Here is a 12,055-nt window from a genome sequence, read left to right as displayed (position 1 = left end):
ATCCTCTGCTGTGTCTTCTTCTCATCTCTGCGGGGCTCCTCTTGGTTGCGGGTTGGATCGGCTCACTGGCTTGCTAACGGGACAACACACACACACACACACACACACACATTCCTCTGCTAGAATTTAAGTTACAATGTTCACGTTCTGTGCCACTTTATCTTCTGCCACTTAAGGGATCTGCTTTGCCCTGGTGTCGGGTAAAGCGTTCGCTGGTTTAATTTAAACTCACGTGTGTTGTTCAGCAGCCGCAGCCGAGAGAAAACTCTAACTCTTCCTGCGATGTCTTATCAATACTCCTATCTTATAAGTCCATTTTTTTGTCTATTGCTGAGCGCTAAAACAAGTGATAAAAACTGACATTGCAGTAAGAACAGTTCAACCTGTTTTTGAGATAATTCACCATGTCTCAATGATCTTCTACATCAGTAGCTTGAAAGAAGACCGAAACAAAGCAGACTGCCATACTAGAATCAATCACTTTTTCACTGTGGTTTTAGGTTGAACCAGCAGGCTTCTTTGGCAGCGTGGTGAAGGGGCCGCTTGGGTGTTTTTCAGGTGTCGCTGTGGGTGCTGTCAGCCAAATAAAACGGCACTGCTGACTCTTTCAGATCCTCCTGTCCTTTCCTCCAAGCAGGCGGTTATTTGGTGTTTCCTCTAAGAAGCTTTGGGGCTCATGATATCTCTTCTCTCTCTCTCTCTCTTTCTTTCTTCCCCCCCCCCACCCCTCCCTCATCCTCCACAGACGGCAGGTATTAACACTACAGATAAGGAGCTAGAGATTCTCTTCTTGACCAATGTGTCTTTTGAGGATGCGGGCGAGTACACTTGTCTGGCAGGGAACTCTATCGGCTTTGCTTACCACTCTGCCTGGCTGACGGTGCTTCCAGGTACATTCCTTTTTTTTTTTTTTTTTTTTTTTTTTTTTTTTTTTTTTTTTTTTTTTTTTTTTTTTTTTTTTTTTGCGTGGTCTTTGGACTTTTGTCGGCCATTTCTTCCATCACAAATGTCATGCACTCTGTGAAACTACGATTGCATCTGTACTGTTGTTGTTGTTTTTTTGCTCAGTAAGCACATCTTTGACTTCTTTTTCAGACCAAACGATTGCACATTAGCGCAGACTGTTACTTGTTAACGCGTTTTTAAGTGCGTTGCAACTGTGTCACGGCCCCTGTAATTGGACGAGCTGAATCCAGCCCCCGTTGTAAGACGCTTTTTAATCAGCGCAAATTGTTTGAGTAAATGTCTCAAGGCTACGAGGCACAAAGTACAATAATTATCTCCCGAGGGAGAAACCTATTGCAGGTGCAATTACCTGCCGCGGAGATAAAACTACAAGCTGATTGCTTCTGATCTTTTTTTTTTTTTTTTGATTTTTTTTTTTTTTGATTTATAGATGTTATTCCATAGAAAAGTGCTTCTTACAATCTGTTCAGGTAAAATGTGCTACTGAGCAAAGCAACATTCATCTTTCAATTATGAAGAAGAAATATTTTCAATGAGATTAGGGGCGGTAAAAGCATCAAAATGATCATGTTTTGACTGACCGATCCCATGCTCGTGACCTCCTCCTCCCAAAGCAGTGAGCCCAGAGAAGGAGGACTACTATGCCGACATCCTCATCTACGTGACGGGCTGCGTGCTCTTCATCCTCGCCGTGGTCATCGTCGTCCTTTGCCGCATGCGGATGACGACGCAGAAGACGCTGCCCACGCCGCCCGTGCAGAAGCTGTCAAAGTTCCCCCTCAAGAGACAGGTAACAGAAAGTAGATACAAGATTCGTATGAACACTTTCCCCTCTTTTTTCTGTCTCTCTGTGTTTAGTTTAGCTCGATTTAATATTCTACCTTTGGTCCAACATTATGCAGACGGAGAGTAGTATCATTTTTATACAGATCTGGCCTTTTTTTCCATACAAAACTGCATTGAAAACAGAAATGATTTAATTCCTGAGGTACTTTTGCCCTCATTATTAAGCTTTTCTTTTCTTTTCTTTTTAATTCCTCAACATTTCAGCAAACTCAGTTGGCTTTAGACACAAACCTTTGAATTTCCAGGGTGTATTCCAGACACAGAAAGTTAAGAAAAACCAGGCGTTATCTTTGAAAATCAAGACTTTGATGGCATCACATTCTGTTTTAAACAGGGCCCTTTTTCTCCAAACTGAACTGCAGCAGAATTATTTTAAGCAAACAACCTCAACAGTCAAGGAAGGAGTAACTTCAAGGAAGCGCCCTGAATGAGTTACGGAGGGTCATGGAAAAACAGTGTCACTTATTTTTTGCATCGGTGCCACAATGAGAAACGTGCACAACCGCGTGCATTTGCAATATCTGTCTCTTCAACTTTCCATAACTTCTAAAAAGAATTGCTCAGGACCCACGCAAGCTGAGGGTATAAATAAATGGAGAGAGTTAACCGTACGTCCGTCCGCCGCGGCTCTCTCGCTGTGCGGCTGTGTTGATGACGTCGCGCGGACGCTGGAAAGGCATCACACTGGTGGCATGTGTTCACATTTATCTTGGAGCAGATTCAGCTCGGGGGATATTTATGCCCTCCCGTGACTGTCAGTGTTAGTTTTAGATTTCACTCTGTATAACGCACACTCGCCCCCTCAACTGTTTGGAGAGGAGACATGAAGTGGAGCAGCTGCGTCGCCACAGCCTGCAGTCGGCACAAACTCTTCGCGTCGCTGTCTCTCGGGGGGGTTCAAGACCAGCCTCGGTCAAGGGCCGAGTCAAATCACGACCAAGTTCAAACAGAACGCAGACCGCGACGAGTTCAGGACCAAAATTCAATTTTATTTATAGTGTCAAATCACAACAGTAGTTACCTCAGGACTCTTTACAGATAGAGTAGGTCTAGACCACACTCTATAATTTACAAAGACCCAACAATATAGACAGGATTCTATATCTTAAAGCGGTGCTTCTCAAAGGGCTGCTCCATTGTGGGGAAAAAAAATCATCGCAATCAGTATACTCATTGACTTGAATTGAATTTAAAAGTCAGTGAAACAGTTAAACAAATCAACAGTGGAAACACCTTGAACTGTGAAATGTCCCTTCATACTTTTCCCGCTCAAATTTTTTTTTTTCTCTCATTCAGAACACAAGACAAGATAAGAGTTTACTTTACAAAATGTCACATGCAAATTAATCGAGCTCTCTAGACAGGCAGGGAAAATAAGTTTGAGTCAGCATACATCAGAGGGTTGGAGTCAAAACAGGTACGAGAATAAGTCCAAAAAGGGTCAAAGGCTTTCTGAAGACCAGGCCAGAGTTCCCTCTCCACACTGATTAATAGACCCTCACCCGTCTTCTCCTCTGTTCACTCCACTTCACTCTCATCACAAGACTTCTATCTGAGCTTCTATTTCTTTTCTTATTACTTCTCCGTCTCATATCATCTTCAGACAGCGCGCTTTGGCTCTCGTTCTTTGGGTTTCTTGTGATATTGGTGATCCAGAGTGCCTTCCATTATTGGGTTAATAGGCACTGCGGATGCGAAAATCATCTGAATGAAAGGTAGAATGAAAGTGCGGATGAGTTTATCCACCCTGCCCCAGCCTGCTGGACTCCCACAGCCTCTGTGTGCTTGTTCTGTGCGAGCTCCAGCTTTCCATATTCATAATTAAGGGGTTGCGCTGCTCAAAATGCAAAAAGATGCATTTTTAGAACGGAAAACCGTTGCCTGAAAGTCATAATTCAGTTCTTGGAAAACAAACACATGACTGTTAAAAACCAAAGTCAGGATTCATCTGGAAAGGATGTAATATGCTGTATTTTCTAATTAGGCCTTGTTACATAAAAGTAGCGTGGTTCAGTTATATTAGGTAGAAACCTCATCTTTTAAAAGGTTTTCTAATTGTAGCCTTTTTTTCTGCTACCTTCTTATGCATGCTCTTATAAGGTAGTGCAGGGAAAGATATTATTGCATTTTTCTGTAATCTTTGCTTGGGTTTTTGTAAAGCTAATCTCCCGGTTCTCTCCTTTCTTTTTCATAACTCTGAGTAAATCTCCCATAAAACCCCTGGCATGTTCTATCAGATATTACTTTTCATGCCCCTGAAATTGTGGTCGGGGATGCTTTTGTTTTTTAAGCTTCACATCATTTTTTTTTTTTTCACATTTTTCTCGGGTGAAGAAGTTGAAGAGGGAAGTCTGGTAAGTGGACATGTTTGTTTGAGGAGCCAACCTGAAGGGGCAGACTCTGACATAAACAGATTCCTCAACCCCCCCCACCCTCCCAGCAGTCAGATAAATGGTGGAAGGATGTCGAGCCCACGGGCTCAGCGGCAGCAGGACCGCCAGTCTGGAAATGGAGCTGGCTGATGGATAGAGACGTCCATCCCACCTCTGCTCCCTTCTTCATTTGTCTTTGTTACCGCCTGCTCCCTCCTGTGCACAGCCACGGGCCGGCTGTTTGTAAAAGTCTCCGCCGGTGTCAGAAGTCAGGCTGGTTTTTCACAGAAACTCTGAGCTGCCGGCACAGCTCCGACATCAATCCTGAGATGTGTGATGTTTGCAGTCCGTCGCTGCCAAAAAGCATTCCATCTTAAAGTTATTCCGTCATTGATGCAGTCTTTTAAAAAAAAAAAAAAAAAATGTTAACATCAAGAAAGTCCGAACCGAGATTAGCGCTTCTCTTCTCTACGAACCAGAGCTTAAACATTTTCAGCATCTTACAAGGACATGTCTGTTTTAATTATATTTGCCATTTCAGTGTCTAGGTTATTGCGTTGACATTTCAAATCAATTACTGTAGACTAACAAGGGAAACCTGTATCTGGCGACAGTGTTGTGGTCAAATCACCAACTGTCGAGTCTCGAGTCCCCAAGTTGGGAGTCACCATTACCTGAGTCCGAGTCGAGTCACGGGTCCAGAGAATAGCAGCTCAATTTTGACTCTAGTCCGAGTCCAGAACTTAAGCACTCCATCACTGCCTATTACACTTAAAAAGTATCATCAGAAACTTCATCCAACTTCCGAGTCCTATTTCATTAAAGCTCAAGTCCGAGTTCAGAAATCCTCGAGTCTTGATGACTTGGACTCGGAGTCCACGTCAAGTCACGAGTCTGGAGAATAGCGACTCGACTCTGAGTCCAGGACTCGAGTACTCCATCCCCGTCTGGCGATGATGTGAGATGAATTTAGTTTTTTGGGGGCGTTTTCAGCAATTTTGTCTAATATGTTTCCAAAACATTTCTTAATATAAACTGAGATTTATTTAGAATTACGAAACTTATGAATGAAGTTTTCTTCCCTCTGTAAAAGTACTATCCCATCTAAGATTAGATTCTAACTTTAATATCAAGATGAAGGTTAGAACACGGAGTAACAATTATGTTGGTCTTCCTCTCTTCCCTCCGTCTCTGTGTTCAAAGACCCATCACCTGGTCCCTTTCGGAGTCTATAACAGTCTGTTTTTGGTCCCCAAGCAGGTGTCCTTGGATTCCAACTCCTCCATGAACTCCAACACCCCGCTGGTCCGGATCGCTCGCCTGTCGTCCAGCGACGGGCCCATGCTGGCCAACGTCTCGGAGCTGGAGCTGCCCTCCGACCCCAAATGGGAGTTTCCTCGAACACGGTAAGAAAACTACTTCCCCAGATCCAGTGGTGGAACGTTAAGTACATTTACCCAAGTACTGTACTGTACTATTATCACTGCTTTAATGATATTCAGTTGTTTGGTTGCTGTCTGTTATTTCTGTGTTCCTTAAATTGTAAAGTGCACTGAGACCATGTCTAATATTGATTTTACACTTTAAATAAATTTGATTGATTGATTGACTTAAGTACAAATTTAAGTAAAAATTTTAAGTAGGTACTTGGGTTACCGCCTTTGACTCTTTTCCTGCTTCCAACGTTAGCGAATCAAATCCCCTACTTCACCGTTAACTGTCGAGCCACTAAACCTGTATGGAAATTAACACCTCTGCTGAAATGTTAACTTTGTAAACGATCATATGACAACAATATAAACAATATATAAGTAAAGGATCTAAATACTTCTTCCACCAACGTCCAGTTCTGCATCCATCACTGTTGTCTAAACGCCTGTCAGAAGGAAAAACATGGTGCGCTGTGGCTGCCAAGCAACATATTTCAGAGTTGACACATACCGTACTGTTGTCCTTGTAACGTTATGTGCTGTGAAAGCATGCGAGCCGCCAATACATCAAGGTTGCCGTGACACCTTCCTCCACGCTTATTGTACCTGGCAATCAAATTGGTCTCCTTCAAAACTGTAGAGAGAAATAAAACACAAAAACCCCGGTCAACACTGCTTGCAGCAGAAATCCCAGCTCTGAGACTTGTCTTGCTGCTGTTTCAGGCTGACTCTGGGTAAACCTCTGGGCGAGGGCTGCTTCGGCCAGGTGGTGATGGCCGAGGCCATCGGCATCGACAAGGAGAAGCCCAACAAGCCGCTCGACGTCGCTGTGAAAATGCTGAAAGGTTAGTGATCGTCGTACACAAGCTTTGAGTGACAGCGGTGGTACTGTGCTCTTTTTTTTAATTAAAGTGCTCTTATTATGCTTTCTGGCTTTTTCCCTTTCCTTTATTGCGTTCTATATCTTTTTTTGTGCAATTTATAGGTTTACAAAGTGAAAAAGCCCAAAGTCCACCCCAAAGGGACTTACCATCTCCAACAGAAAACACTGTTCACAAACTGCTCCAAACAGCTCTATTGTAGTCCAGCCTTTACTTCAGAGACAATACGTTATAATGCTCGCCTAGCTGCTAGCATGGCACGCCCTCATACTCTGCTTCTGACTGGCTAGGAGTCCTTACCTAGGTACTGTCAGGGCACGCCCTCATACTCTGCTTCTGACTGGCTAGGAGTCCTTACCTAGGTACTGTCAGGGCACGCCCTCATACTCTGCTTCTGACTGGCTAGTAGTCCTTACCTAGGTACTGTCAGGGCACGCCCTCATACTCTGCTTCTGACTGGCTAGGAGTCCTTACCTAGGTACTGTCAGGGCACGCCCTCATACTCTGCTTCTGACTGGCTAGCTTTGAATTACAGTTATTTAGATTAAACGCTGAAAATGCGGTTGTGGTGGCACTTATATATCGCCCTCCGAAATACACAATAGAGTTTATTAGTGAGTTTGCTGAACTTTTAAGTGAACTTGTAACAAATAATGATAGACTTTTAATTCTTGGTGATTTTAATATTCATATCTGCTGTGGTACTGATTCTTTGTCAAAGGAATTTGTTAACCTGATGGAATCATTTGACCTTTATCAATGGGTTGATGGCCCATCTCATGTTCAGGGCCACACATTAGATCTGATTTTAACACATGGACTATCTGTCTCTGATATAATAATGAGTGAACTAAATTTCTCTGATCATAAGCCAATCATTTTCTCTATACCTCTGGTTCTTGAGTCTATTCCAATGTATAAGCCAGTTCATTGGTTTCGGTCTCTAAATCCAACTGCTATCTCTAACTTTTCTCACATGTATAAAAACATCTGTGATGGTGAAATTTTAGATTGTCATCTTCCTAATTTTGATTTGAATGAATATTTTAACTGTTTCAACTCTACTTGTTTAAGTATCCTAGACTCGGTTGCTCCTTTTAAACCTAGATGTTTAAAGAAAAAAATTGAGCCTTGGTTGAATGAGACTGTATTCAGTTTTAGACGGCTATGTAGACAGGCTGAACGAAGATGGAGAAAGCATAGACTTCAAGTTTATTATGTAGCACTGAGAGATGCTTTATCTAAATTTCAAAATGCAGTCAAGAAGGCAAAATGTCAATATTTTTCACAAATAACTGAAAAATATAGACAAAAGCCAAAATTACTATTTTCAACTATAAATTCTGCTCTAAATCCACCTACCAAAGCGTATCCAGTACCCTCCCACCTAAATGGCGATGACTTTCTTGATTTTTTTCTCAAAATTGAAAATAAAGGCCAGTTACTGATGAATGTCAGAATAATAATGATATTGAAACCACTCCGTCTATGCTATCTTCATTCTCCACAGGTTTTTATGAATTTGAGGATGTTTCTATTTCCTATCTACAAGAAATAATCACTCATCTCAGGCCTACAATTTGCTCTTTGGACATTATCCCACCTAAAAGTTTAATAGAACTCTTTGATACACTAGGACACAGTTTACTTACTATTGTAAATAAATCAATTAGCCTAGGGATCTTTCCAGCTGCTCTCAAAAATGCCTTAGTATTTCCATCAATCAAGAAACCAGATCTCGATCCTTCTGATCTGAATAACTATAGGCCTATCTCTAATTTGCCTTTTATCTCAAAAATTTTAGAGAAAGTTGTATTAAATCAATTACACTCCTATTTAAGTGTACATTCTATATATGAGAAGTTTCAATCCGGCTTTCGGGCACTCCACAGTACTGAATCTGCACTGTTGAAGGTTTTTAATGACATCTATCTGACAACAGATGTTGGAGATTCCATGATTTTAATGCTATTAGATCTTAGCTCTGCTTTTGATATGGTGGATCATGATACTCTTTTGTCTAGACTCGAGCTCGATGTTGGTCTAAAGGGAACCGTTTTGAATTGGTTTAGTTCATACTTGACTGATCGAAAATTTTCTGTTAGTTTTGGCTCTACTACATCCTCTGCTGCTCATCTTGCTGCGGGGTCCCTCAGGGCTCAATTCTGGGCCCTACGCTTTTCTCTTTATTTGCTCCCTTTGGGATCCATATTTAAAAAATACGATGTGTCGTTTCATTGCTATGCAGATGACATTCAGATTTATGTTCCCATTAAACGGGTAGGAAAAAACTCACCTGAGCATCTGTCGGCTTGTCTAGACGAAATAAAGAAGTGGATGTCTACAAATTTCTTAAAATTAAATGATAATAAAACGGAACTTATACTTTTTGGTCCTCCTAAAAGTAGCCTAAATCATATCCCTGAAGCGTTTACACTCTCTATACCTACAAATACTTGTGTGAAAAATCTTGGTGTTTCAATAGATAGTTCTTTGAAATTGGATAAACAAATTAACTCTGTTGTTAGTTCGTGTTTCTTTCATTTACGTATGCTGACTAAAGTTAAGCCGTTTTTACGTCCTCAAGCTTTTGAATGGGTGATACATGCATTTTTATCATCCCGACTGGACTACTGTAATGCTTTATATTACGGAATAAATTCTACAACTTTAACACGTCTTCAAACAGTCCAGAATGCGGCAGCGAGACTTTTAAAAGGCATTCGTAAATACGAACACATCACTCCAATTTTAGCTTCCCTTCACTGGTTGCCGGTTCGTTTTAGGGTCGATTTTAAAATTCTTTTATTTGTTTATAAATGTCTTAACAATCAAGCTCCCCTCTATTTATCGGAGCTCCTAGAGCAATACACTCCTTCCAGGGATCTTAGGTCAGGTACACAGAAACTTTTATCCATACCACGGTACAGGTTAAAACACAGAGGTTATCGTGCCTTTGCCATTGCTGGCCCGACACTATGGAATAGCTTGCCCTCTCATATTCGTTCTGCTTCTGACTTGTCAGTTTTCAAGTCACTCTTGAAAACACACTTTTATTCAATTGCTTTTAATAGTGTTTAATTTGTTTTTAATTTTTCTTATTTTGTCTGTCGTGTGATATTCTATTGCTCTGTAAAGCACATTGGTCAGCTTGTCTGTATAAATAGTGCTGTATAAGTAAATTTTGACTTGACTTGGCTAGTAGTCCTTACCTAGCTACTGAGCATGTGCGACTCCCAACAAAGATGGACCAGAAGTGAGATGTCTCACTCTGTAGCTAAAACAGAGAGCTCAACACACAGGGTGAAAAGAGGAGCTGCAGCAATGTGCAGTACAACAAAATGATGATGTTTTTTGAAAATTAAACCATGTAAACCTATTCTAGTACAACCTCTAAATACAATTATGAACCTGAAAATGAGCAAAATATGAGCACTTCAAAAATAGGTCTCTCCCCCATCATCAGTCTTTGATAAATGACTTCTATGTATCTTCTTGTGTCTGTTTTTACCTCATTGTTTAAATTTTGTATCTAATTTAAATGTTATTAATTTAAATTATTTATGATATGTAATTTGCTGAAATGCATGCTGTGCACTGAAAATAATGGTCTCCCTCAATGGGCCACGAGTTTTAAATAGAGGTTTCAAATGAAATTAAATGAAATTCTTTTTATAGAGTATTTTTATTAATTTTTTATTAGAAAGATAACCCCTTTAAATGACTCATCTCATTTCTGAGGGCGTCCTTAAGATAATTATACAGAAAATAAAAAATAATAATAACTTGCAGGCAAGTTATTATGAACAGGTTCTTATTTAGAATGGCGGCCTGAGAAGTGACAAAGCCACTTAGGGGGAAGTGAAGGAGGGGCTAGGAAATGAAATACCTTTCCTGAAGGAAATCAGCAGAATTGTGTCTTTCCTTCTCTGTTTTTACACATCTAACACTGTGGTTTTCTCATATCGGTTATATTCTCAAACTGAAGTCCTGCTTGTATCTATGTTTCTGTCCTTTGTTACTAGATATTCACTACAATAACGCTCCGTTTTGTTTGTCTCAGACGATGCCACAGATAAAGATTTGTCAGACCTGGTGTCGGAGATGGAGATGATGAAGATGATTGGAAAACACAAAAACATTATCAACCTGCTCGGAGCGTGCACACAGGACGGTGAGGCCACGCTTCATTACAGGGGAGATGATTAACAGTAGCTAGAAACTGTGCCCTGTTAGTGACGCTGTGCTCCGTGTTGCTGGCAGGTCCCCTGTACGTCCTGGTGGAATACGCCTCTAAAGGGAACCTGAGGGAGTACCTGCGGGCGCGGCGCCCACCGGGCATGGACTACTCCTTCGACACGTGTAAAATCCCCGACGAGCAGCTCACCTTCAAAGACCTGGTGTCCTGTGCCTACCAGGTGGCCCGGGGCATGGAGTACCTCGCCTCGCAGAAGGTCAGCCGCCATGACGCTGTGTATGCTGTGAATGCTAATATGCAAACGCTGTTTCACTCAACTAAGCCTCTGTGTGTGTGTGTGTGTGTGTGTGTGTGTGTGTGTGTGTGTGTGTGTGTGTGTGTGTGTGTGTGTGTGTGTGTGTGTGTGTGTGTGTGTGTGTGTGTGTGTGTGTGTGTGTGTGTGTGTGTGTGTGTGTGTGTGGATGAAGGCATGCTTTTTTTTTTGTTCCTAAGAAGAAAAGGCCTTGGGCGCTTGGGAGCTCACTTGGTAGAGCGTGTGCCCCAGTCCTTGCCGCCGCAGGTTCAATTCCAACCTGTGGCCTTCTGCTGCATGTCATTCCCCCTCTCTCTCCCCTTAAAATGCAGTACCTGTCCTATCAAATAAATGCCTGAAATGCCAAAAAAAATCATAATAATAATTACATAATAATAATCTTAAAGAAGAAAAGGCCAACAAGCTGTTAATTAAATGTAGCGAAGTGAAAAAATATTGGTTCAGTGGGTAGAGCAGGCGCACATATACTTGGAGTTTTATGCCTCGACGCAGAGGTCCAGGGTTTGAATCTGACCTGTGACGATTTCCTGCATGTCTTCCCCCTCTCTTTCCCCTTTCTCACCTAGCTGTCCTATCAAAATAAAGGCGGAAAAGCCCAAAAAATAATCTTAAAAAAAAGATTTATATTACATATACAGTACAGGCCAAAAATTTGGACACACCTTCTCATTCAATGTGTTTCCTTTTTATTTTCATGACTATTTACATTGTAGATTCTCACTGAAGGCATCAAAACTATGAATGAACATATATGGAATTATGTACTTAACAAAAAAGTTTGAAATAACTGAAAACATGTCTTATATTTTAGATTCTTCAAAGTAGCCACCCTTTGCTTTTTTTGATAACTCTGCAAACCCTTGGTGTTCTCTCAATGAGCTTCATGAGGTAGTCACCTGAAATGGTTTTCACTTCACAGGTGTGCCTTGTCAGGGTTAATTAGTGGAATTTTTTCCCTTTCCCTAACCCAAAAAGCATATATATATATATATATATATATATATATATATATATATATATAATGTGCATATGTATATATTTTCTAGTTT

General features: G+C 41.1%; 1 protein-coding gene across 12 annotated transcripts in view; it reads left to right on the top strand.

Annotated features, from left to right (window-relative positions):
* fgfr3 (fibroblast growth factor receptor 3) overlaps positions 1–12,055 on the top strand; it is an 89,906-nt gene that overhangs the window by 68,334 nt on the left and 9,517 nt on the right. For 5 of the 12 annotated variants that reach the window (XM_039786050.1, XM_039786057.1, XM_039786060.1 and 2 more), the window contains 6 exons: positions 746–890; positions 1,581–1,762; positions 5,445–5,590; positions 6,338–6,459; positions 10,559–10,669; positions 10,759–10,949. In XM_039786050.1, the coding sequence (XP_039641984.1) occupies positions 746–890; positions 1,581–1,762; positions 5,445–5,590; positions 6,338–6,459; positions 10,559–10,669; positions 10,759–10,949 (897 nt within the window). Of the gene's footprint in view, positions 1–745; positions 891–1,580; positions 1,763–5,441; positions 5,591–6,337; positions 6,460–10,558; positions 10,670–10,758; positions 10,950–12,055 lie in introns of all 12 variants that reach the window. The other 7 variants (XM_039786053.1, XM_039786059.1, XM_039786058.1 and 4 more) reach the window with 5 other exon arrangements.

Source organism: Perca fluviatilis, chromosome 20 (assembly GCF_010015445.1).
Source record: "Perca fluviatilis chromosome 20, GENO_Pfluv_1.0, whole genome shotgun sequence".
NCBI classification, from domain to species: Eukaryota; Metazoa; Chordata; class Actinopteri; order Perciformes; family Percidae; genus Perca; species Perca fluviatilis.
The sequence above is the reverse complement of the archived record's forward strand: the minus strand, read 5'-3'. Positions and strand labels throughout refer to the sequence as shown.